The sequence below is a fragment of the Phyllopteryx taeniolatus genome, chromosome 9 (assembly GCF_024500385.1).
Source record: "Phyllopteryx taeniolatus isolate TA_2022b chromosome 9, UOR_Ptae_1.2, whole genome shotgun sequence".
NCBI classification, from domain to species: Eukaryota; Metazoa; Chordata; class Actinopteri; order Syngnathiformes; family Syngnathidae; genus Phyllopteryx; species Phyllopteryx taeniolatus.
The window spans coordinates 17,119,133-17,144,787 of record NC_084510.1 but is presented as its reverse complement, the minus strand read 5'-3'; the positions used below and the strand labels follow the sequence as shown (position 1 = coordinate 17,144,787).

The 25,655-nt window shown below is 41.1% G+C and overlaps 3 protein-coding genes across 10 annotated transcripts in view; 1 reads left to right on the top strand and 2 right to left on the bottom strand.

The window, feature by feature from the left end:
* Window positions 1–7,951, bottom strand: part of LOC133484206 (inositol 1,4,5-trisphosphate receptor type 1) — a 77,597-nt gene extending 69,646 nt beyond the window's left edge. For 3 of the 6 annotated variants that reach the window (XM_061786443.1, XM_061786444.1, XM_061786445.1), the window contains exons 1-3: window positions 7,775–7,944; window positions 7,067–7,181; window positions 2,135–2,205 (exon numbers count right to left, since the gene is read on the bottom strand). In XM_061786443.1, coding sequence (XP_061642427.1) covers window positions 2,135–2,205; window positions 7,067–7,158 — 163 coding nt within the window. In that variant the 5' untranslated portion in view covers window positions 7,159–7,181; window positions 7,775–7,944. Of the gene's footprint in view, window positions 1–2,134; window positions 2,206–7,066; window positions 7,182–7,774 lie in introns of all 6 variants that reach the window. The other 3 variants (XM_061786448.1, XM_061786447.1, XM_061786446.1) reach the window with 3 other exon arrangements.
* Window positions 7,952–7,990: 39 nt separating this feature from the next.
* On the top strand, window positions 7,991–13,426 carry sumf1 (sulfatase modifying factor 1). Of its 2 annotated transcripts, XM_061786453.1 has the most exons (9): window positions 8,124–8,510; window positions 9,348–9,521; window positions 9,639–9,713; window positions 10,494–10,576; window positions 10,670–10,792; window positions 11,414–11,528; window positions 11,873–11,986; window positions 12,082–12,141; window positions 12,472–13,426. In XM_061786453.1, the coding sequence occupies exons 1-9, from the start codon at window positions 8,271–8,273 to the stop codon at window positions 12,571–12,573; spliced, it is 1,086 nt and encodes a 361-aa protein (XP_061642437.1). In that variant the 5' UTR covers window positions 8,124–8,270; the 3' UTR covers window positions 12,574–13,426. The 2 variants fall into 2 exon arrangements, with proteins under 2 accessions (XP_061642438.1, XP_061642437.1); XM_061786454.1 differs by lacking the exons at window positions 11,873–11,986; window positions 12,082–12,141 and having other exon boundaries at window positions 7,991–8,510.
* A 218-nt stretch (window positions 13,427–13,644) lies between these two features.
* On the bottom strand, window positions 13,645–23,476 carry LOC133484208 (leucine-rich repeat neuronal protein 1-like). 2 transcript variants are annotated; one of them, XM_061786450.1, is made up of 2 exons: window positions 23,161–23,476; window positions 13,645–16,730 (listed from the first exon to the last, which is right to left on the bottom strand). In XM_061786450.1, exon 2 carries the CDS (start codon window positions 16,516–16,518, stop codon window positions 14,371–14,373), a length of 2,148 nt encoding a protein of 715 aa, XP_061642434.1. In that variant the 5' UTR covers window positions 16,519–16,730; window positions 23,161–23,476; the 3' UTR covers window positions 13,645–14,370. The 2 variants fall into 2 exon arrangements, with proteins under 2 accessions (XP_061642434.1, XP_061642433.1); XM_061786449.1 differs by having other exon boundaries at window positions 23,172–23,476.
* Window positions 23,477–25,655: the final 2,179 nt, after the last annotated feature.

Sequence of the window (25,655 nt, the reverse complement as noted above, 5' to 3'; positions counted from 1 at the left end):
GTGCAAATGTTGCAGATACTCCTCAGTCAGAGTGCAAGTGGTGCAGATGCTACTCTGGCGTGAGTGGTCAATATTGGTCAACAACAACAGATATGCAAATAGTGCAATGTGGCGAGACTACCACAGTGAGTGCACGTGTATGTATGATTGGCCCCACAGAAATGTGACAATAAACTCAAGACAAAAAATTTATAGATAAATAGAACCCCTTTACAAACCACATCTGCCATTCCGAAGTGATTATATGGAAGATATACAGCAGTTAAATCGATAACTATGATGCCGAATGCGCCTTCTGCTTTTTGCATCTAACGCCTTCCGGTCTTCGTCTCTTTCCGGCGCTGTGACATAGCACGAGCCAAACAGCCTTTTCATTCTGTGTTGTGTGCTATTGTTCCATGCTGTTGTTCCTGTCCTTGTATATTTGTTGTAGTATGCTTTAGCGATGTCAAGATGGTTTATTGTGTGCCATTTGGTTGTATAAATGGTTCAGGCAGTGGCAAGACGTTTTTTTGGCTTTCCAAATGAAAAATGAATACGTGACCAGTGGATAGGGAAAGTCAATCGACAGGGGGAGAAACGTGGTCAGCTATGGGTGCCGAGCAAGCATTCCAAACACTGTGCTGATCACTTCGAACCGGCGTGTTTTGAGAAAGACTTAGCAGAAAGCATTGGATACAGAGGCAGAGACTGGCGCAGACAAGAGGTGAGGATTTCCTTATATATACACCAACGACTCTAATATGGTTACTATGCACTGGGGAGTAGGGAAAAAAGACCCACACAGTACTTTTCAGTACTGTCATCTGTACTTTTGCTTATATGACAAGCCAACAGACACGGCAAAGACTTTCTGTGCGGCGTGTTATAAGGCTACTCGAACAAGGGGCACACAATATATAGGAATACTGTATACTATGTAAAAACTTGTGCCGTGTCACTGAAATATATATGAATATATAATACGTATAGTCGTGCTAAAAAATATTGGCACTTCTGGGCTGCCATTCTTTTTATCCATGACTGTATAAAAAGACATGCTTTTGACATACCGTCACATCGACCCAGTGGCCACTCTCTTTTTTTGTTGTACAACTGCTACTTGGCTGCTCATTATCGTCACTGTCAAGTTCCGACCTCCTGATCGGCTCAAACATACGGTTTTACGATACCAAGTTCAGTTGGGTGCTCCGGTATGCCAAAATCCTCCTCCTCCACATATTCCAACACGTTGCTCGCCATTGCGTATAGTGTGTAGCGCGCTGTGTTTGTCAATTGCAACGTCACTTCCGGTAGCCCTTGCGGTGGATAGAGTAACCACATGCCGGTGTCTTGAGCTTCGGGTATGTTCGGGGAGGACTCAATATGCGTCATAAAAACCTCATTTTTAGCGAAACTATGCAAGTTGGAAGTTACGTGCATGTATTACGTAAACAATGCAAATATGAATTTTAACTGACCCCATAACATCTTTGTCATCTGACCTTTAAGTCTTACCGCAGAATCTACTGCAATCTACATTTCCATGGCAAAAATGAGAATGCCATCTGTAGATAATTATCATGTGGGATAATTGGGAACTTGCTGCTTCTAAGTTAGCTTGGAATGTTCTTGTAAATGCTCTAGCATTCAAAATCTCTCAAAACTGATCTTCCTCAAGGGACACATTTTAATCAGCTGTTTGCAAAGAGATGAATAATAGAGTGTAAAGACTACGCAAGATCAGATACTCTCTGCGCAATGTGGGGCCAGCTGCCCCCAGAGATACAAGCCTCCAGGCTGAGAACAGAGGGTCATGAGCTCTACTTCCTGTATGAGGACTATTGATAGCAAGTACACCCAAAGAAGCATCTCAAGGCTTTTTGTAAATAAAGCCTTCCAAGGGTGCTCAGTTTATTAACATCAATGCCGTTTTCTCCATATCCCTCCCACTTAATTGATGAGGTGGATGCATCTTTAGCATTTTCAATGGCATCTCTGTTTGAAGTCCAGTGGGCAGAGGTATTGTGGTCGTTGCCAAAGAAACACAGCACAACACACGGAGCAGTGTCAATCACAGAGCTCTCAGTATAAACACACACAGCAGTTAGTGGGGATGATGTCAGGCCTCAGGAGAACAATGTGTGTCTCTTACCTCTGAACTTCTTTGGAGGGTTGTTGAGGTCCCCAGCATCAGGCTGGACCACACAGCGGTCATCCACCAAGCTGCAGATTGAAGCATTTTACAACATTGTCAAGTTTACAAACAAAAAACTAATGTGAGGCATTTTGGGACTATAACACTGAATTAAAAAAAGTCACTGATGACAAACTAACCGGGAAACTTTTCCGTGAGGCATTTTAAAAAGCATAGCAAAGCAAAGCAAATGTATTTATGTAGCGCATTTCATACACAAGGTAACTCAAGAAGAGTTTTTAACCTGGACTATAAAATATGCACACTTGGGGCTGACATCACTTCTGTTGGCGACTTATTCCTTTTGTGTGCAGCATAATAGCTAAATGCTGCTTAACCATGTTTGCTTTGGACTCTGTGCTCCACTATTTGACCTGAGTCTGTCGATCTCAGAGCCCTACTGGGTTTATATTCTATTAGCATTTCATTCATGTATTCAGGACCTAAACCGTTTAGTGATTTATAGACCAGCAGCAGAAGTTTAAAATCTATTCTAAAGCTGACTGGAAGCCAGTGTAAAGACTTTAGAATTGGAGTAATATGCTCTGACCTTTTTGTTCTGGTCAGAAACCGAGCTGCAGCATTCTGAATGAGCTGCAGCTGTTTAATGCACTTATTAGGGAGTCCAGTCAGAAGACCATTACAATAGTCAAGTCTACTTAAAACAGTAAAACCCTCGGGTTATCTAAATAAAGCACAACTCTAAGTAAAAATGGTGTACATTGTGCACAGTGTTGGGGAGTAACTAATTACATGTAACAAGATTTTCTAATTTTAATTTTAAAAAATGTGTAATTGTAAAGTGGCACGGTGAACCACTGGTTAGCACATCTGCCTCACAGTTCTGAGGACCGTGGTTCAAATCCTGGCCCCGCCTGTGTGGAGTTTGCATGTTCTTCCCGTGCCTGCGTGGGTTTTCTCTGGGCACTCCGGTTTCCTCCCACATGCCAAAAACATGCATGGTAGGTTGATTGAAGACTCTAAATCGCCCTTAAGTGTGAATGTGTGCGTGAATGGTTGTTTGTTTCTATGAGCCCTGCGATTGGCTGGCGACCAGTTTAGGGTGTACCCCGGCTCTCGCCCAAATATGGCTGGGATAGGCTCCAGCACGCCCGCGACCCTTGTGAGGATAAAGCGGTACGGAAAATGGATGGATGTAATTGTAATTCATTACATTACTGGGAGAAAAATGTCCTATTAAGTTGCTTTTGGAAATGTTTACAATTTTAGTTCCATTTGAAAAATAGCTGCAAAATGTTCCCACCCCCATATCACTTCCTCCTTCTAAACCTGACACTTGTGATTGGCTCTCTCTGGTCATGTGCCAATCTGCCTCAAACATGACATATTTTTCCAAATATGACCTCCAAGCGCTGTTAACTTGTGTGAGACTTTGAAAAGGCTAGACTCACAGTTACTATTTTGAACAATCTACTGTATTGTTTTACTCCAACCCTCTGAGAGGTCCAGCAGGGAAACTGGAACCACTGGTGCCAAATTTTGCTTTTATTGGCCGAGAATGACACTTCTCTGGAGTTATTCCAAATTAAACATCTTCCGGTATTTTTTTCTCTTCCAATCGTCACTCTTCAACAAGATGTGTACACATTTTATTGTTTTATTGTGCATAATGGTAGCGTTTCTTGTATGGCAGTAAGAATGACAGGTAAGAATCATTTAAAACAAGTGAAATACGTATAAGTATCTGTGTGAGATGACAAAGAAGGATAGAATGTTACTATTGAATTATCTGTTCAGTTAGAGAACGTATAGAGAGAGATTGATGAAGGAATGGATTAAGCAAAACTGCATTATTTCCTGATTCTAAATCCATAAAAAGCTTCCACTTTATGAAGGTTTAAAGCGTTGCAACTCAATTCGCTTGTAAGAGGCCGACAATGTGAAGAATCAAGCTGAGTTGCAAAAAAAGAGCAGCGGGCCAAAACTGATATGACAATTTTGCAAATTTATGCGCTCATATGTGCGTGGGAAGTTGTCGAACTCAACAAATGCCACAAAGTCTGTCTCAATGTGCTTTACGTGATTAAAAGCAACGTCATTCCATTTTTTTATCGACTCTGCAACACCATGACTCATAGTCCTGAAAGCTTTACTGATTCTGCACTAGACAATATTAGCTTTTATAGTTTGTGGTCGCCACCTTCACTCCTGGCATACACACAATAACACACTTTATTATTACAGTTACCAACCCTGTATTTCCTTTTCTCCCGTGTCGTCATTCAGGACCAGAGCACCACTTCAAGGTGCTCCAACCTTTTTCACACCTTTATTCCATGGCATAAACTGCAAAATTACATCGGTGCATCTCTCCAGTCCTACTTTGTCGCTAAGAGTGGGAAATGATGCCTCTTACATATGCAAACATTTGACCACCGACACATACAGCACTGTTTCTGATAGAACCACAACTTGTGTGTGAGAAAAATGCTTAAGAATGACAGCCTGGACTGGCTGCAATGTTTTTACACATTTGTCCGTTTGCAGGATCATGCAAAAAACATTTCTGAGTGAACTTAATGGAGGAGACTGTAGCATTTGCCAAGGAAGAAGCCATCAGATTTCTAAGTAGAGCCATTCACAAATATAATAGCACCCAGTGCAGACGCAGTGGTGGTTCTGCTGCTGAACAAGGGTCAGTGCCCCTTTATCACTCTGTCTGGGCCCCCTCTCTGATCGAAGATTATACAGAACTGTAATGGTTAATATTATGATACAGTGCCAACGGAAAAGGTGAAACTAATGTGTGTGGCTCAACATTCTCATCAGATCTGTCATATTTTGGATAAAGTGTTCTACAGACAGCAAGGCGTGTTTCATAATGTAAGTTTGTTTATTGACGACTCAAGGCAACAACGACCTGGTCCGCTTGGGAACACTCAGTCAACATTGGCATAACTCATCCTGTAGCTGGTAAAGTCAGGCCTTCAAAATAAAAGCATGCAGGTAAAATAAAGCGATTAAACCAGAAGATCCTTTAGTGCGTTGCACCACTAAATACGGCATTCAAGTGTTATTGATATACACCACGAGCCTGAAGTTATATGTTCATCCCCCCAATGTGAGGCGGTCAGAACTAAAAAGAAAAACAATTACAGGTGTACCACGAACAATATTTTATTGTGACAAAGATTGCTGGTCAAGACAAGTTTTTGGCTAACTTTATGAATTACAGTAGCAGCCTGCCAGACCAGGCTTTAATGTCACCTTGAGTTGATTGTATGCTCTGAGCTAATGTTAGTTAACCTTACGACAGCACAAAACCAAGCAAGCCTGCAACAGTAGCCTATTATAATGAATGTTATTTACACTCGGGGTTGCTGAAATTTTGTGGATTCCGTTCCAATGCTTTTTGTCTATAGTTACAAATAAAAGAGCCACACATACACATACAATATTGCTAAATTGATTCACTGTATTCATTAATTCATGCTATTAATTAAGTGCATTTTTTATTGTATTCAATACATTCTTAAATTTTATTTTAAAGGATGACCGGGGAGTAAGACTGCAAATTAGCTGATGCTAGACAACTTATATGCATCACAATTTCCCATTTTTAAAGACAACTTTCTATGTATCATCCCTGAATTTGAACATCACTGAAATAAAAAGTAAAACACATGTTAAACAGGCAATTTTTTCTCCAACATCATAAACCTCCAGAGTTGGTCCAGTGCTTGTAGATGCAACTACAGTACAACCTGTATATTCTCTGTCTGAGTCTTACTCTCAGCCTCCCCACTCTCAGGATCTTCAGCTGTCCCTGCCCTGCTCGGTGTCCTCTCTCTGAAAATCCTTGTCTACCAGTTCCTTTGGCCCTTTCGCTCTCTGTGATGCTCTCAACTTGCCTCTCTTCAGCTCTCTCATCACCATCATCTGGCTCTGTCTGTGGACCCGGCTGTACAAGTGAAGTGTGGTGGGAGTGGCTATGTAAATTATAAACATCTATAGCTCCAGAGGGTAAGTGAGGGGATACCCAGGAAATTCACATAGTTATAAGTTATTTGTCGCAATGAGTGAGTAGCCCCACACGCAGCGAATAAGTCCCAGGGGTGTGTGTCTGCGGACACATGCAAGTGAATTGACACCGTTTCGCATGCACAATAACCGTCAAAAGTGTCCTGCAATTGCTATGCCTGCACCGCGGGGGCTGAGGATGCCACCCCATCCAATCGGGAGGTGGGGTCGGGCCCAGGAGCCCACCAGAGAGTTGCCCGGTGGACGGGACACCACCCACACCAAGGGACCCAGGGTGGGCCACCGGCCCCAACTAGGCACTCTGAAAACTGGCCACCCAGAGGAGGCCGCAGGGGCCCAAAGCCCTCCACCAACAGCCAGAACGGGGGACCAAGGCAGATGCCAGCTGGCAACACCCCAGCACCGGCAGAACATGGGCAAATCCACCACCATCTGGCTCTGTCTCAGTGTTGTTTTTTGTGCCGAAATAGGATGTAATGTCCTTTTGTCCCTCCATTTTGAACAGTCGACCAAAGGCAATGGAGAGAAATACATAATATTTAAGCAAACCAAATATAAATAACATTTAATACATTTGATGTAGGCTTGCTTGGTTTTGTATTGTGGTAAGTTAACTAACAGTAGCTAGAAGCTTTGTCCCTCTGACAAAACACCTGCCCTCCTCTAGAACCACCACTGTGCAGAGCTTGCTGAAGCCAAAGCATCCATCGAATGGTGCAACTTTATAATTACACATCTCCTGTACGAATACGAATTTTGTCAATTGATTCATTGATCATCCACTGACAAACTGAGAGGAAAATTATGCATCCTCGTCTTCGTTATACATCTTCAAAATTCTGCTCACCACCCAGGCAAGTGTCATGTGGACCATTCAAATGCGCTTACCCCAGGGTGCTGATGAAACCACTGGTGGATCCCTCTGCGTACAGGGAGCAGATGTCCCCGATGTGCAGGAAGCTGGACATTTTATCAGACATGTTGGATGTCCACGAAGTAACAGCTACAAGAGAGGAAGTGAAAATTAATTTCAAGAAAGGTTTTGACAATTAAATTCTAGAGAGCATTCTAGTTTGTCTACGCTTACTGTTAGATCAGTTAGGAGCAACTTTAGAGGTGAGGCTGATACAACTCCATGGATTTGCATGTGTTTTCAGGAAAATTCAGTTTCGTGTTACAGCAATAAGATTGCTGCTGGTGGAAGTCTGAATAATTAACAATTAGGACCGCAAACAGGAAGCTGTGCGCCTGCAACAGGTCCACGTTGCTCCACCTGACAAACGTCTTACTGAGCAGGGCAGACCCAAAACAGTGGCTTTCACTGCATGGAAGCCAAAACATTTAAGCTGTCGTGCACACATGGAGCCTGCTCATCCTCCTAGCGTCATTTGTGATGAAAAAAAACCAACACCTGAGCAAACAAAGACATCAGTCTGTCATTTTTAAACCAAGAAACGTGGTTTGAGCAAACGATAAGAGCACTATAGTGGTTGGTTTCAGCGGTGAGGGAAAAGTGTTAGCCATTTATGGAGCGCTCGATCTCCTCTGCAGAGAAGAGGATGAAGATAAAGAAAAGAAGTTGTAGAGCAACTTTACCTCGGCGGCGGCAACGCTCTCTCGGATGTTCGGCTCTCCGTGGGCCAGCTACGACAACATGACGGCGGCTCCACTCTCCCTGCGTTCGGCGCAGCGATAGTAACGGGCAGCGGAGTGAGACAAGCCGGGGTTTGTGAGTGCCCGGCCGCCGAGGAGGCAAGCAAGGAGACGGCCGCAGGCGGTGTTCTGAGCTGCCTCTGCCGCTGCTGTTTGACTCGCTGCCACTTCTTTCCGCACGGCGGCACTGTTGATCTCCGCCTGTGTCATTGTTCAACGGGCCAACTGATGTCCTTTGATTTTCCATAGACAGCGTTAAAATTAAATTCATGTCATACTCATCATTCATAAGATGCATATTTTCAGAATTACATTCATTAAAACTGACAGTACCACTACCAGCCTCTTGAGGCGCAATCTAGAACGTGCAATCTGTACCAGCTGACTGACCACGTGACTTTGCGGAAGTATCAACAATATGAGCAACGTGTAAGCAAAGATGCTCCGCTTGTTGGCCTTATTAATGATCTGTTTGGGCTGCCTGGACAAAGTGCATGTGTGCAGGGCTCACGCTGAGCCCGCCGCCTCGCCGGGTGGAGCGAGCTGCGGCTGTGAGAGTTTGAAGAGAGACGCTGTTGTTGGGGACAGCACAGCATCGGAGGAGCCGAGTGTCAAATATTCCAGAGGCGCCAATGAGATGGAGTCTGACACACGGGGAGGCCAGAGGATGCTCAGTCAGGTAATCGCCCACACTTTCGAGAAAACAAAATAAACTCTTTCTGTGTACTGTATTTATGGCAAAGGCTGAGGGAGAGTGGTGAGCCATGTTTAATTGTTCTTTAAGAAACTCCTTTGTAGCGTCTCAAACTGATGAAAATCATTTGAGTCAAATAGAGATCGGCTGATGTTTTTCCTTTGTTTTTGTTTTTATTTTTTCAGGGTCATTAACAATAACGATTATTAGTAGTCAAGGAGGCCGGTAACCAATATGTGGAGTATATAAGTATTGGCATCAACATTTGGAATACAAACTCCAACACTTGTTTAAATGCTTTTAAAGCAAAGCATTATTATTATTTATTTATATAGTGCATTTTATACACAAGGCCAATGTGCCTTACATGGTTAAACTCATTTAAAAACAGAGAAGAAGAAAAAGACAGCTTATGAACGTTTAAAACTAAGATTGAAAAAATAAAACTAGTGATCCATAAATTGGTTGGTTGTGTATATGTAATACTATGATGAGGCGTTGAAACATTTATATGGTTTCACAGTCATAACGGCCCTCTGAGTGAAACCGTAACTACAATGTGGCCTGAGACAAAAATTAGTTTGACAGAACCATGTCTACCATCCAACTGAAAAAATATTTTACCAGGCTATACACTTCTATTATGTGGTATTAAAAATAGGTACATGTTATGTGGCTGCATTCAATGATTGTGTCTTTTGGCACAGTACAGTTTTGCTCTTGGATACGATTAAGAGCAGCATATTTAAAAAATCTTAATCTGTTTAATTCCATAACTTCCTTCTGGGCACTAAGGTTAGCAAGTATATGTCCTACATATAGATGGTGCTAATTTCTGGTGGCAAATTTCTGATGGGAACAGACAACCCGGGCATCCCTGCTGATGGTGAGGGCCCTCAGAGACAAGTCCACATGGACTCCTTCTACATGGACATCCAGGAGGTCACCAACCGACAGTTCCAGAGCTTTACCAATGCCACAAGCTATGTGACAGAGGTGCTAATCAAACAATACAGCTATGCATTCTATCCTCTTTTATGATATTGAACATTTCAGTGTTGTTGTTGTTTTTTTTTAAATCCAACTAATCGTTCACTCTTTTTATTCTTTCAGGCAGAGAATTTTGGAGACTCTTTTGTTTTTGAAGGAATTCTGAGCGAGACAGTCAAAAATCAAATCAGCAAAGCGGTAAATACTTCCCTATTGTCACTGTTGTGGTGGTGTGTAGACATGAAAACAAACTCGTAATATTTCACACCGACCACTGGAGTATGTAATGGCCCACAGATGGGGGCACTCTCATTGTGGGTGTCATGGAAACCTGCATCTTTCAGGGCTAGGGGCATAAATTCACAGATGTTTTTCTGCGGTACAAAAAAACTGAGAAATGTTCACAATGTCATCAAGCTTGTCAAACTGCATGATGCACCATGCAATTATTAAACCTTTACTCATAAAACAGTATTAAAACATCTGTTTTTCTAAGCCAAAGTTTAGTCTTTTGTTTATTTTACTTATTATTTTGATTTGTTTGTGTCCAAATCTAGCTTTAAATTGCACATGTTGAACCTACATTCAGAATATGACTTTTATTGTCAGAGCCTTGACAGTATTCACTAAGTGGTTGTTCAGAGGCGTTCAAGAGACAAAATCCAATCAGCAACGAATTTACTGATTTCTAAATAATTTTCTCATCCTGGAGGTACAGTATTTTAAAATCCAACAGTCCAGTTCTCTCATCCTGGAGGTACAGTATTTTAAAATCCAACAGTCCAGTTCATATTTTGTACATTTCAAGCGTGGATGTGAATGACTTTTTATGTGCTTAGTTTTTTTTTTTTTCATTTTTTTTAAATCTGAAGCCATTGGTCTCTTAAATTCCTCTATGCTTTTGGGCTGTTGTCAGTTCTGAAAAAGTAACATTTAGGGATATTGATTGTCAGCTACATGCCGTACTTTCATTTTTAGGTGGCTGCTGCCCCCTGGTGGCTTCCAGTCAAAGGGGCAAACTGGAGACAACCTGAGGGCCCTGATTCCAGTATCAAAGATAGGCAAGGCGATACAACAATTATCCATGTTTGTTTCTTGTTGTGTGTTGTTTTACCATGGTGATGCTAACCTAATTATCCAACAATCCATTTTAGGCTGGATCATCCTGTTCTTCATGTATCCTGGGCAGATGCTAATACCTACTGCACCTGGGCCAACAAGAGGCTTCCTACAGAGGCAGAGTGGGAGTATGCCTGCAGAGGCAATTTAAAAGACAGGTGTGCTGTTTACACATTGTGTGTTTTAAATGTGTTTTATACATTGTTCTCCAAATTAATAATAATATGCTTTTTAATATGTCAAAGTATTTTATAGTGACTGAAGTGTTTTGATCATCAACAAATATATTAGCTTTTGTAATAATTGATTTGATTTTATCGAACAAAATCACTATGATGAGATTTTTTTTTACAAAAGATTCTTGGGACTCGAGAGTCACTAGCAGCTTCAAATATCTTCTGAATGAAACCAATTTGCTCTCTGACTCACAAACAAATTATATAACAGTACATTGATAAAAAATACAATAAAATTCCTCATCCATTCATTTCATTCCTTGCCCATGACATTGGACTATTCTCCACTTTTCCTCAGTAGGAAAATCTTTTTTTCACCATTTTACATTAAAACGTAATGTGGAACAGTCCTGAAGTAATTTTCCTTCCTTTCCATCAGACCTGTCAAAGATGTGTAACAGTGATCCAAACAGACATGAGAAACACCATGTGCAAAATTCCCCAGTAAAATTAAAACACAATGAATATTGATCTTAAATACTATATGCATAATTATTTTAAATGTCAAAATTAAGATGAATATTTAATTTATAATTTTTGCAGACTTTACCCCTGGGGAAATCGACTGAACCCAAAAGGGCAACACTATGCCAACCTCTGGCAGGGGGACTTCCCTCAGAATAATTCCGCAGAGGATGGTTACATCAAAACCTCACCGGTAAGTGACGGTCAGGAAATGAAATATTTCAGTTTTGCTGTCAATATATTTCATATTTGAGGTTTGGCTGGAGGAAAGATGAAACCTGATTTAGAATTGACTTAAAGTATCTAAAATCTATCGATACTACAGTATTACTTTAATTCTATCTCACCCTCTACAGGGGGAGCGCTCAACCTGCAAAGTCAATTACAAGAAATGTATATGCGGTATAGTTAATTTAATTAAAAAAATAATGAATGACAGGTTGTCTTTTGTAAAGCATTCCTGATACATGGTCTCCTTGTTAGAATCCATTCTGGTGATTAAATGTAACTGTATTATCTGAACATGACACCCTGCAGGTGAAGTCTTTTCCAGCCAATGCTTTTGGTCTGTTTGACATGGTGGGCAATGTGTGGGAATGGACGTCAGACTGGTGGACTGTTCGTCACTCAACCGAACAACAACACAATCCAGTAACTTCACAGCTTTGCACAATAATGTCATAGCTGAGCAATTTCTGAGCTCCAAAAATATCACACGTGTCATTCACATTATTACCTTTTTTTAGACAGGTCCTCCATCAGGTACTGACAAAGTAAAGAAGGGAGGGTCATACATGTGTCACAAGGTAAAGCGATGACGTTGCTTTATTTCAATTTGAATGTTTTTATGCAAAATATTCTTCATAGACAGAATGCTAATGTGCTCTCAGACTGATAGACTACAAAATTGTGGTCTGAAGGCTCAATGACATCAGAAGACAGAGTTTATGGATGTTGGAGTATTTCTGATTAAAGCTGTGATACATAACCATAAAAACAAACATTGGTAAAGGAAAAGTGGTTCCATCTTCTATTCATTAATTTAAACTCCTATGTTTTCCATGAGTAGAGTGCTGTCCCAAGATGTATTTATGTACATCAGTTTCTTAAATTTCACATCTCTCTCCCTCCCTCAGTCATACTGTTACCGGTACCGCTGTGCAGCGCGAAGCCAGAACACCCCAGACAGCTCTGCCTCCAATCTTGGTTTTCGTTGCGTCTCTCAGGAGCCCCATTGACTTACACTCATGCACATAAAACACATTTACATTTTTTTTTTTTTTTTATGTTTTAAGATCAAGTTCCAGCATTTGAAAATGTATGTGCTGCTTTACTGCAGAAAGTGACTTAACTAATGATTTCTTGGAATTTTTATTTTGTCTCATTTTCATGAAAAATGAATAGAAAATATTTTTTTAAACCAAAGTTGTCTGTATGTCGCTGAACAGTTAAGAGCATCACATCTCCATCTATAAAAGAGTTATTTTTTCATGTCAGATTGTCAGTGAGGGAGATGGGAAACTTTTAAGCATAGCATTGAGGCAATAAAGATTTTTTGTAAAGTTTAGTAAAGACCAAACAGCTACATAATGAGATCATGGAACTGTAAACATTTTCTTCATCTGCTGACAATCTGTGATGAATATTTCCCTCAATTGTACATCTACACCCTCTATTTCGAGTTAAAATCTTAACCTCCATGTCAAATTCCTTAAAGAAAATTAACATGAATAAATGAATGTTTATTCTGATCAGTCGAGCAGTAATTAAATGAACAGTGATATTTTTTATTAAGATAGAATGCCTGCTTATTGAAATAAATGAAGGTTGTGTTAGATCTAGACAGGTGTAGCCTGGGAAAAGGAACAGAAAAGATTGTGTATATTTGAAAGTATAAGTCATTTATATGGGCTTGTTTCTGAAGGGTGTAACATCTGTTTTTTTTGCCTTATAAGGAGTAGAACTTTCTGGCACATTCCACTCCACACCCTACTCAGTATAAGATAGCACTTGTCTAGACAGACACAGCTCGTGAAACTATCTGTCTCCAACGTGTTGTTGCTCCTTGCTAATAAACGACAGACAACTGTCCATTTGGTCTCCTGGAACTTCATTGGCTTTTCCTCTCATAAAAAAAAACTCACAATTGGTTGGTATGAATACGCCTGGCTATTTCTTTTCCCCAACTTTAACAACAGGCAGCACATATTCGTCTACCTGTATAAACCTAACTGTGGTCTGTGCTCAGTCTGTCTGCCAAAACTGAAACAGAAATATGAGGGGGAAACAAAGAACAAATAATATGCAAATGAATCAGAAAAGTATTTATTTTGACATTGTCAATATAACATATTACATGTGGAAAATAAACTAAAAAATCAGCAATAAATTCTAGCAAAATAAAATACATCCCCATGGTATTTATCAGGGAGATGGCAAAATCCTAATGTTCATTGTTTGAAAAATAAATTCAAAACAGAAGAGGTTCTAACCAACTGTTGTATTGCTATCATTTAAAATCACAATTATCTGCAAACTAAAATGCTATTTTTACTTAAAGTTGAAAGGTATAGTTGATACAACAGTACTGCACAGTTGCTAACATTCAGTAGACAATGTAACACGTCTAAAACCTGCTGTCAGCTTTTATTTGTTGAAGTTTATACAAACTCCATTACCTATTGGTGGACAAAGTTTACCTGTTTTACAAAACAGAAAGGAAAGACTCATCATTACTGATGTTGCCACAAGACCCCCGGCCACTGTTGCAGTATTATTAATCCATGTAAAAGTTAGAAACGCACCACAGATACAGCATAGCAACTAAAGTAACATTGAAGCTAAATACAGCTGCTTCCTTGAAGACAAAAACAAGAAATAGAAAGAATCAACGCGATGCGCTATACTACTAAAAATCACCTTGTTCACTCTGCCACGTATCAGCAAAGCCCACAATACAACTTCATGACTTTTGCACCAAAATGGCAAAAGTTCTTGTTTGTTTGTGCTGCTGAAGAGGCCACCTTGCTACATCCTCACCACATGTAGTAGCTACGTGTCGTATCAACAGGAGATGGTTTTCCCTCTGTGCTGCCATCTTTGTCTTTCTCTCCGTCAGCCTCCCATAGGTTGATGAGTGGCGGGTAAAGCTCATTGAGAGGGATGGAGGAGGTTTTAAGCATGTATTTCTTCAAGGAATGGTGATAGTTCTTTCTCTTCCATCTGCGAGCTGTGTAGATGCCGACGGTAGCCAGACTGAGGAAGGCCAGCGCCGTTGCCATGACTGCTAGCACAGCAGCGCTCGGGTGCTGGCCTGACAAGTTCAGGGCAAAGGTCGCACTACGGGTTGTGACATTTACACAAGACTTGTGTGTCTGCAGGTGGACGTTGGAGACGGTGAGGCATACCTCATACTCTGTGGCAGGCTGAAGATGAGTGAGGTTGTATTCGTGAACATCGACAGGTACACGAGCCGTATACGTGATGTGTGGGTTGTCGATCTTCATGGTGGCTGAGGCCCATTTTATGTTGGAGGACATGACGTTGGAGTTGACTTTCCAAGACACAAGGATGGAGTGGGACTCGGTCTGTTTAACATAGATCCGCATCACCTGAGCACTGTCAAGCAGGGTCCCATTCACTCGAATTGAGGCAACCCGTGTGTCAGCCCCTTCTATGTTCTGGGCCACACAGGTGTAATGTCCCGAGTCTTCCACCTGTACATGGGACAGCCACAGGGTCCCTTCGCTGTTCAGGTGATAGTGCTCTGACACAGTGTCCATAGTGATTTTGTTTCCAAGAGGGGTCACCCAGTAAATCTCAGGCTCTGGCTCAGCCATGGCCCGACAGTCCAGACTGACACTCATGCCAAGGTTTAGGTTGAGGTGGCCAGGGAAGGTGTCATGGCATATCAGTGGGATGCACTGCTCGGAAGCCCCTAGCAGCCTGAGCTCTCTGATACGTTGGCCCCTGTGTTCTGGCGGGGAGCTGCAAACCATGGCCAATGGTTCCATGAAGCGTACAGAGGTCTTGTTGGAACTCATCCACTGAATGACGCAGTCGCACCGCAACAGATTGCTGTGCAGACTGATCTCCCGAAGGTTTGGCAAGGCCTGTACCGTATGCTGGTAAAGAGCAGTGAGAGCGTTATTGTTAAGCATCAAGCTCTCCAGGGAGGGCATGTCCCTGAAGGCCAGGCGGTGGACATACGACAGCTTGGGGTTGTTTGTGGCCTCTAACTTTGTCAGTTCTGGTAGGTTGTCCAGAGAATAGCGATCAATAGACACTAACTCCATCATGTTGTTGATACCCAACTCTTTTAGATGAAGCATGTTTCTGAAGTCTCCTTCCTGGATTTTGTGAACTGGGTTTTTGTTTAAATCCAGAAATTTCAAATTGGGGACTTTCTCTAATGCCAGTTGAGGGATTCTGACCAGTTTGTTGTCATAGAAAGATATGCTCTCCAGGTTGTCTAATCCTACAAATGCATTTGGAGGAACATCAATAAGATCCATGCCAGCCAGAACCAAACTTCTCAAACTTCCGAGAGGCTTGAAGTTCATGTCCAAAAGGCCAATGACTGGGTTTTCTCCAATCATGAGGATCTCAAGGTTAGGAGTTTCTTCAAACCAGCGGCTGTCAATGACATGAAGCTTATTGGAGTTTAGGTGAAGGCGCAACAGATTGTGCAGACCGGCAAATGCTCGAGAGGAGATGGAGTTTATAAGGTTATGGTTAATGTAGAGCTCCTGCAAGCTAGAGAGATTTCCCAGACAGTTGTCCTGCAGCTGGCTGATCTGGTTCTCCTCCAGATGCAGGGTGGTAAGATGGTTCATGCTTTTGAGGCCTACAACTTCCACAAAGCTGAAGTTGTTCTGGGACAAGTCCAACTCTGTCAGGTTTTGCAGGGGTTCCAGCTCACCCCCAGTGTGAGAGATGGCATTACTTTGGAGCAGTAACACTTGAGTGTCTGTTGAAAGGTTGATAGGAATATGTGTCAGCCTCAGGTCATTGCAGTCCACAGTTGTTGCCTCCTTGTAGGTGGACTGGGGGGTAAACCAAGGTCTGATCTCACATACACACAAATGAGGACAGTCTGTGGCATGTACAGACAACTGAGAGGCTAGAAGTACGGCCATGCACAGCCAGAGTAAAGGAGGCCAAGGCAGACAGCCAAGCGCCATATTGTCTGCTCACGGCTCAAACAATGGTTAGATGAGAGCCAGTCTTCAAAGTAAAGACTTGAAAAGGAATGTTCAGCATTAGTCACCTCTGTGGCCAGCAATCCTCATGAAAGCCTTTTTCTAATCCAGAATAAAATCTCTGCAGATGGAATCCTCAAGAACATCTGCTCTCAACATCAGATGTTTTCCTTTTCTCTTCTCAAGACAGATACCTAAAGAAGACAGAAATGGAAGAACATTGAAAGACTGCAATAAGACTGAGAATAACACTCATGGTGTTTTATCATAAACTAAGACAGATAATGACCAATCAAGTGAGTAAACAGCAATGGAATTGCACAGGAATTACAGTGAGTGTCCCTTTAGTTACAGGCCACAGTTTGAACCGCTTGTCCTTTGCCGCCCAAATATAAACCATCCCTCCATCCATCCATTCTCTACACCAATTCTCCTGTTCAGGGTCGTAGGGTGCTGGAGCCTATCCGAGCTGATTTTAGGTGAAGGCAGACTACACCCTAAACTGGTCGCCATCAGTCGCAGGGTAGATATAGAGACAGACTTCCATTCAGACTCACATTCACGCCGTCACTGAGTGGGAACCTAACCCATGATGCCTGCACCTAAGTCAAGCGAATGTACCAATACACCATCAGTGACTGCAAAGATAAACCCATAAACTAATTCGTCTCAAGGTGGAAATAAAGACAAACCAAGTAATAATTCTGATGCTAGTGGATTAGATGGCTGTTTGGCAGTTGAATTTACATTCCTTGTGTTTCTAAACCTCACCCCAAATAGAGCTTCATCCACATATTCAACCAAACATTATCCCTGTTATCTCGCCTCATTAATAAACAACACTGTAATTTGACAGTACTGTATCGCAGATGATGAGGTTTTCAGATTTTTTTTGTGGATTTGACTTTCTAGTGATTACCATGTTTTTTTTAGCGCGGTGTAGATTATGTGCATTCCAGCCCAGGGTCACTGATCCACTTGAATGTGTGTGTGGGTGTGTGATAGGCGCAGTCAGCAACTCTGGCTTTGAGCCCATTACACAACAGGCTTAATAAACACAGAGTGTGTGCTCTTCACTGCTAATCACTTTCTGCTTATGATGCAGGCTCAAGAGAAAATGTCATAAAAATGTGAAGCGTAAGCAATTTTTTAGATGTCAGTGCTGTGCTTTGGGCACAGCGTCCTAATGCATGGTTGGCAAAGCCGAGACGTACGAGAAAAAAACGATTTGAACAGAACAAGCGGGAAAAGCATCCATGCTATTTCCTGGTAGGCCGCTAAGCAACCACTCCCAAATATATCGTATCTTAGTGGACAATCCTTTTCGAGGATGGTAGACATAAAAACAAGGAAAAGGAACAAACTGCATAGAAAATGAGGGCAGCTGTGGCTCAGTTGTTAGAGAGGGTTGTCTAGTGACCAAGGGTCGCCGGTTCGAATCCTGGCTCCAACTGTCTGTATGTGGAAGTGTCCTTGGGTAAGACATTCATTCATTCATTCATCTTCCGTTCCGCTTATCCTCAGTAGGGTCGCGGGCGTGCTGGAGCCTTTCCCAGCTATCTTCGGGCGAGAGGCGGGGTACACACTGAACTGGGTGGGCAAGACACCGAACCCTAATTTGTCCCAGCGGGCCTGGCAGCACCTTGCATGGCTGTAGCCACCCATTGGTGAATGAATGTGTGTGTGAATGGGTGAATACGAGGCTTGGTAAAGTGCTTTGGGCACTGTGATGGTGTAGATAAAGTGCTATATAAGTGGAGTCCATTTAGCATGATATGAGTGACCACTTGCCAAGGTGAAAGGAAACAGCAAAAGTCACATTCATTTACAGTAAATTTGTATTGAGCAATGTTTTAGTTTTTGTCTGAAATTCAGGTTTTGTTGGTTTTGTTCTTTCATCACAGTGATTTTATGTGCAAATGATGTGTCGTTTATTTTGTGCACTCATAAGCTATATAACTGTTTTGAATTTTCGGTGAATGTGCCTATGAAACTTGTGGAGTTCAGTACCTACAATGGGGTTAAGAACCACAGATCTAAACTGAGTATATACAGTGTACTTGTTCAGATTGTGTGATGTAGCTTGTGAAGTTTGCATGTACTTTCATAACATGACAGTAAGAAAGGGACAAAAAGTAAGGTGATTTGTGTTTTATATTTGTTTTGACCCTCCGAGCTTCAATCGGTACCATGTTGAATAGCTAAAGCAGATCATATTCCTCATCTACTGCATAATTAATACAATTCCAAAAAAAGCATACTAGAAAATTTTGGAAACTCCATATGAATTCAAAGAGAGATGCTTTTCCAACCTGGTACTACTGTGAGTGTTACTCTCGAGGTGATACAAAGAATTTATTAAGAAACATTACTCTCATTGACACATCCAGCAGTAGCAGCAGAATTATTACTTGTTTTGTTTTGTTTTTATGTCCACCTTGTGACTAAGCACCACTGTTCAAGCTTTAGCCTCTCAACTCCTGAGGGAAATATCTGATTCTTAAGCCTTTAAAATCTCCATTATGTCCACTGCTTATTGCTTGATGTGGAGGTGTACAGTAAGTTGTTTGAGGTATTTCCTAGTAAACATTTTTCCACTTCTCACCACCTACTGTATATACAGTGTGTATATATATATATATATATATATATATATATATATATATATATATATATATATATATATACATACATATATATACATATATATATACACACATATATATATATATATATATATATATATGTATACACACATATATATATATATATATATATACACACATACACATTCATCCATCCATTTTCTGTACCGCTTATCCTTACTAGGATATACTGTATCTATCTATCTATCTATCTATCTATCTATCTATCTATCTATCTATCTATCTATCTATCTATCTATCTATCTATCTATCTATCTATCTATCTATCTATCTATCTATCTATCTATCTATCTATCTATCTATCTATCTATCTATCTATCTTCAAACACTGTGGGTGTCTGCATCCTTTCCTACCTTCCTACAGTACCTGCCTGCCTCTCTCTTGCTCTCTTTTCCCCCCACCCCCTCTGTTGAACGTTGACCTTGTTGATCCGAAGAAGCACTGCTGGGCACATTTGGTCCATTTCCCTGATGGCCTGCTTCATAATCACTGCATCACTTTCATACCTAATGGGACTCCTGGCCTAATATTACTCCACAGGAACATATAACAGCTTTCACTCTTCTGGGAAGAGTTTTTACAAGATGTTGGAACGTTACTGTGGAAATTTGTGTCTGTTCATCCAAAAGATCATTTGTGGGGCGCACTTGTTTTGGACCTGAGAGAGAACCTTATGACTCACAATCTTTGTTCCAGTCCTCATCCAAACATGTTTTATTACCCTTATTTTGTACATCGCAGGAACAGAAAAAGTTCCCCTTTATTCCCAAACATTACAGCAAATTGTTAAGCAGAGTATTGTCTTGGTAATGGGAAATTAAGATTCGGGAGAAAGATGTTTAGCCCAACCCCTGATTGATTAATTGATTACAATAATACATTGACCCATATTGTAACAACAGTACAAGCACAAACCTACAATCTCGATGAGGTTACTAAATAATTCAGAAACTCTTTTAGTCTAGTCTCACACTTCAAATTCAATCACACTAAATAACAAAAGCATAATTACTGTTACTGGATGCCAATAAAAATCTGTTTGATTTGATGGAACAAACTTTATCTCTTGTGCAATGTGAGGAGCAAAAGAAAATATTTATGCTTGTCTCATAACCTGACAAGAATATCAATGGAGGACATGTGGGAACCCAAAGGATCACTTCTCCTAGAGTGAAGCCTGATGCAGAGAAAGGCTGTAAGAATGGCTTTGGTGGAATAACACCTTTGTGAACTCTTGTTCTGAGCGTAGAGAGAGATTAGGTCTGAGATTAATTCTCTGACTGCCTACACAGCAGCATCTTTATCTTGAGAATCCATTATTAAATCTGCAGGCTGAAGCAGCAGATGTGGCATTGTGAAGCCAATACTGTCCACTTAGTTGCTAGAAGGTTGTTTTTTTTTTGTTTTTTTAACTATACTGCAGTACTTTGACAGAATTATTATTATTTTTTGCCTCACACATTGGGACATGCACACAATCACAAACCAATAGGAATAGGCAGCAAAATCCCTCAACAGCTTGGCATTATCAAACTGACTGTTTGAATTGAAGGCTGGAGCAAGAGGGATTTGTTCTCTTTGCTTAGCCAATCTTGATGAGGGTTTAATCCAAGTACCCATTCACATATACGTATAACATGCAAAAATCTAACTACAGTATGCCTGACTGACATTAACCACTTCACAAAACAGCTTAATGTAATTTTGGGGGTGTGATGAGTCTGCTCTGATTCATGTCATATCTGTATGAATGCAATGGAAGATCATTCAGAATTTTCCAAAACAAGTTTCACAGACTACCACTCGCAGATGGTTGTGATATCCATTTGGCCATTTATTCGTATTTGTCAAAAGAAATTATGCGTTGCCATGTACAAAATGCGGACTCTCACAGACATGATGGAACACTGAATCACTTTTCATGGGAGGTACTGCTTCCCCTACCCGCATTCTGAGCACCTTTTTCACTGGGCATCCAATATATACAGGCTTTTCTGGATCAGCAGCCGCACACAGGCACACTAGCATGTCGTTACCATGGCAACTTCTATGCCACCATCATGTGTTTCACAATCAAATGAGAATACAGCCATGAATACTTGAAAGTGGGCCAAATAGATTTGCCGAAGAGAACGCTAATGAGAAGGTGAATGTAACACAAACACATACGGCTGACATAAACAATAAAGACATACAACATAGCAGTTTTCCGGGCGGTTTTGCTCCAAAATCAAGGATGAAGTGAGTCGCGCTGCCTGATGTTTTCACCATGCTGTCTCTGCTCGAGCCACCCTGAGAGACATCCTTGGTGCTCTATTAGTATGCAAGAGTTTCACTTCACATCACACTGGGCTTTGGTGCAGCTGCTGATGGCAGAGTTGCAGAGCCGAGGAGGAGATATAGATGCATGTCCACCAAGTCCGAAAGGAGGGAGCAGATGCACAAGTCTGCTGAAGCGGGAAGGTCATATGGGAGGACAGTAGGACTACTATAAAAATACGATGCCATGTAATTAAAGGAAAGTGCTCTGCTGTTATGTGTTTCAGACACCTTTCAAATTAAGATGCAGCATATTTATTTGTCTGTATTTGTGCAATTTAAACCATCTTTGAGCCAGAATAGCTCAAAGTGTAGACATTTTCTTCACGTCACTTCATTCTCCTAATCTTCCTCTCTTCTTTTGCACGGTTAAATGTAATATCATAGTGAAGGGGCAAACCTTCATTTGATTTTATGCATAACCAAAGAAGACCATTTTACACTCGTGTTCAGCATCTTTTCTTCTTAGTTGACTTTTTCAACAAAACCTCATAGTGTTTGACCACGTTTTTTTCTTCATCTCAATCCCAAAAACTAGCACAGTTAAGCACAAACCCATAGACCAACACACAAACACCTAAATGTTCCTTTGTTTCCCCAGATGCCACTAACTGAGCGCATGGGCATTGTGACGACTGAGGGAAGCGCCCCTGAACTCTCATTTGCCCGTGGACTTCTTTTATTGTCTGGACAAAGTAAACACCCAAAAGTTGCGCGGTTGTACTTGACAGTCTATTGAGAACAAATAACATCACATTTCTCTTGTTTTAGTAGAAAACTAACCGCGGAGTTTGTAATCAACTTTTTTGTCCTGTTATTGGTTTTAGTAAGAAGTGTAATGCAGCAAAAATGAAACAACAGACCAGTTGACAAAGGTGATCCCGTAACAATGCACACCCCCAAGTCTCGCCACTTTCTTTCTTCAGTATTCATCGGCCACATCTGCCAAAATCTGAAGCCAAGCCACAGTTTGTTCTCATGAGCGTGCAAATGGTTCTTAAAGTCAACATAGTTGCTAGTCAACTGTTTCAGCTGCACTCTGTCACTGCAGTTTGTGCATTGTCGGTGTGATCACATAGAGTCAGTACGCTTAAAATGGCAAGAATGTAGACAACAAGAATCAGGCACCTTGGTATATTCTGTAACAACAGATATTTCTTACTTCATGCAAGTGGCTACATTGGATAAATAATCTACTGCAAATGGTAAAATAGCATTGCAGTTGCACATGTTCTTTGTTTTGCTCCCTCTGAAGACAAAGCATTGTCATAATCATATCTACACAAATAAATGTCCTTGAAAATGTTTTTAATGCATTTCAGACCCGGTGCACGTATTGTAGCAGATGCTGCATACACTCATAACGATTTTTATTCATTTTTCTTTTCCATGCTATTTTATTTCCTGTTTTCCCTAATACATTTGTTTTGGAGCCATTATGAAATTATTTATTTGTATGTGCGGCATCTATCCACTGCACAAGGACCCACTAGGACGCCTTGTGAAAAAAAGAAATATTTTTCCATGTATTAAAAAAATACAGTAATAAAAATGACTAACTTTGTCTAAGGTTTACTCATTACCTTCAAGCTGCAGAGTGTCATACGCGACTATCAAATTCTGAACATAAAAACGCACATTTTTCTCACCTACGAAGCGCTGGGAAGAACGTTGTTTTTTGTGATCCATGTAGCAGCCGCAGCTTCACGACGCTGAGGATGATGAGGATGATGATGATGGTGCGCGTCTAGATGCACATATTTTAGCAAGTTTTAAAAAGAGAAATGTGCGCAATAGATCCTCCGTAAGGCGAGGCTGCAGCGACGAGCATCTGCTTGGTGCAGGTCAGCCGCACTGAGTCGCGTCTGGCACCGACACCGGTACCGGTGCAGCCTCACCATCTGCTCTCTCACCGCCACCATGGGAACAAAAAGTCGCTCCCTATACCCGCCAGGGCATGAGAATTTATTTAAGGAGGCTTAGCGGAGACACGACTGGAGCAGCCAATAGAATGCATGGATAAAATGTCCTCGTTTGAATGTTCATCATATTGATCTGGCTCTTTGCTCATGTGCGCTTCGTGGTGAAGAAAAACATATATTTAATTACATGATTCACAATACAAGTTGTTATTTTTGAGTAGTAAAAAACGAATTTTACTTTGATTTGTGGCTTTTAAAAGTAACTTGCACTTTGGTTGAAAACCAACAATGCACAAGATGCCAATGTCACTTTGCTGTATTGTATATTGTTCAGTTTTGCATCTAATGATCGAGTAGACACATTGGGCATGTTAGGGGCGTCGTTAGGTTGATGGAAAATAATTTTGTCCCAAAACAGAATTTATGACGGGGGGGAATTTTGTGGAAAACAATATTTGTTTAGGGGGGCTTCACCATTGACACATATTGCCAAATATTTTTAGGTGGGCTTGAGAAGTTTTTTAGGGGGGCTAAAATAGGCCGCTGGGGCACGTCATTGGAAACAAATGCAAAGCCAGTGCCGAGTCAGAAATGTTAAATAGGCCGCAGTCTATTAACCAAAGTAGAGAGAGTACCAGGTGTCAAGGGGCAAGGAGTTTATTCGGGGGGGTCTTTTATCATACATACACCAGGATGTACTGTAACCAAGATGAGTTGTACTGTGATGCCTTGATTGTTGCATTAAGGTGGCAGTTACTTCAGTGTTGTGGGCAGTGTTATTCTGTGTTTCCAGTGTCAATGGACGAACAGGCATGCCTACATAATGTGACAGCAAACAGATTTTTGGTTGGTTAAGTTAAGGAGTGAGAGCACATGAGCCCTCAAAACAGAAAGCACGAGAGAGAAATCTCTTTTTCTCTCTGAGCTGTCACTTGTTTGGCTCCTTCCTCCTCGGCTTCCTCGTCTCTGCGGGGAGGAGAGAAATGACAGCGTTTTATCATTTACTGTCTGAGATGCAGCTTTGGGAGACACCCGACTTCTTTTTTCATCCACAGTGTAGTCAGAGAAGAAAGAATGTGAGTTGAGACTGAACTGAATAAATAGCATTCGCAAATTTCTTGGACTTGTTTTCTAAAATAACATGAAGACACCTTGTTTGCTTTTGTTTTAAACTGCTATGACATCGCATGCAGACAGGGTGAACTTAAAGACACAGACTGAATAAATGAGTGGTCAAACACAAAGATGCAGATGCAGCGATAAAGTTGATAACGCTGACCTTTAAAGTACCGTTGTCATCAAAAGGGAGGAAATATCTTTCTCTTAACTGCAAAGGTTCTTATCGATCGAGATCAGATTAAACACATCAATCAACATTTTTCCCTTTGTAGCACTCGTCATTGATCTATCACAAACATTTTGTAGAAAAAGTTAAGCACTATTTTTTTATTGAAAGCGCAACTGCTCACATGCAAGCGCCTTGCACATTTACAAAGCCTCACATATATCAGGATATAAATCATATGTACTGTCCCATAAACTTATTTTACCGCTAAAGTGGGAGACATAGAAGGCGAATTCGAGTCAGGAGCTCTGATTTTGAATGTCCATTGCAACATCTCTGTTTAGAGTTGCTCAGTGAGAATCGTGGGTACTATGCTCACTCCTGTTTCCTCCCCTTCTCAAAAAACATGCTTCTTAGGTGTGGACTAAATTAACTATTGTTATGAATGACAGAGTAAATAGTGTTTTTTTTTTGTTAGTTTTTTTTGTGCCCTGCAAATGACTAGCGGCCAGTCCAAGCTCACCTTGCCTCTTGAATAGATCTGTAAATCATCCCCAATGACATGATGGCTGATTTGTTACTATATTAAAGCTTAAATGGCACATATCGTGACTACCGGGCAGAAACCTCACATGTCCAAATATGGTCATTGTCATTTTTTTCCCACATATCAATAATAAGGGTCAGTCTGCACGTCATTTTTACAAATTATCAACCAATCTAAAATGTTGGCAATAGCTTGAGAGTATAACTGCACCTCTTCTTGACTCTGCGGAAGCCTTGTGGCATTATGTCGCCTTAAGATTGAAAGTCTGAGTGTTTTTTTGGACAAAAACAAGTGAAAATAGTGAGGTTCGTTGCAGAAGGAAGCCCATCAGCCGCAAAGGTACAGTTGCCGGCGGCAACATGTCTGTAACATTCTAATC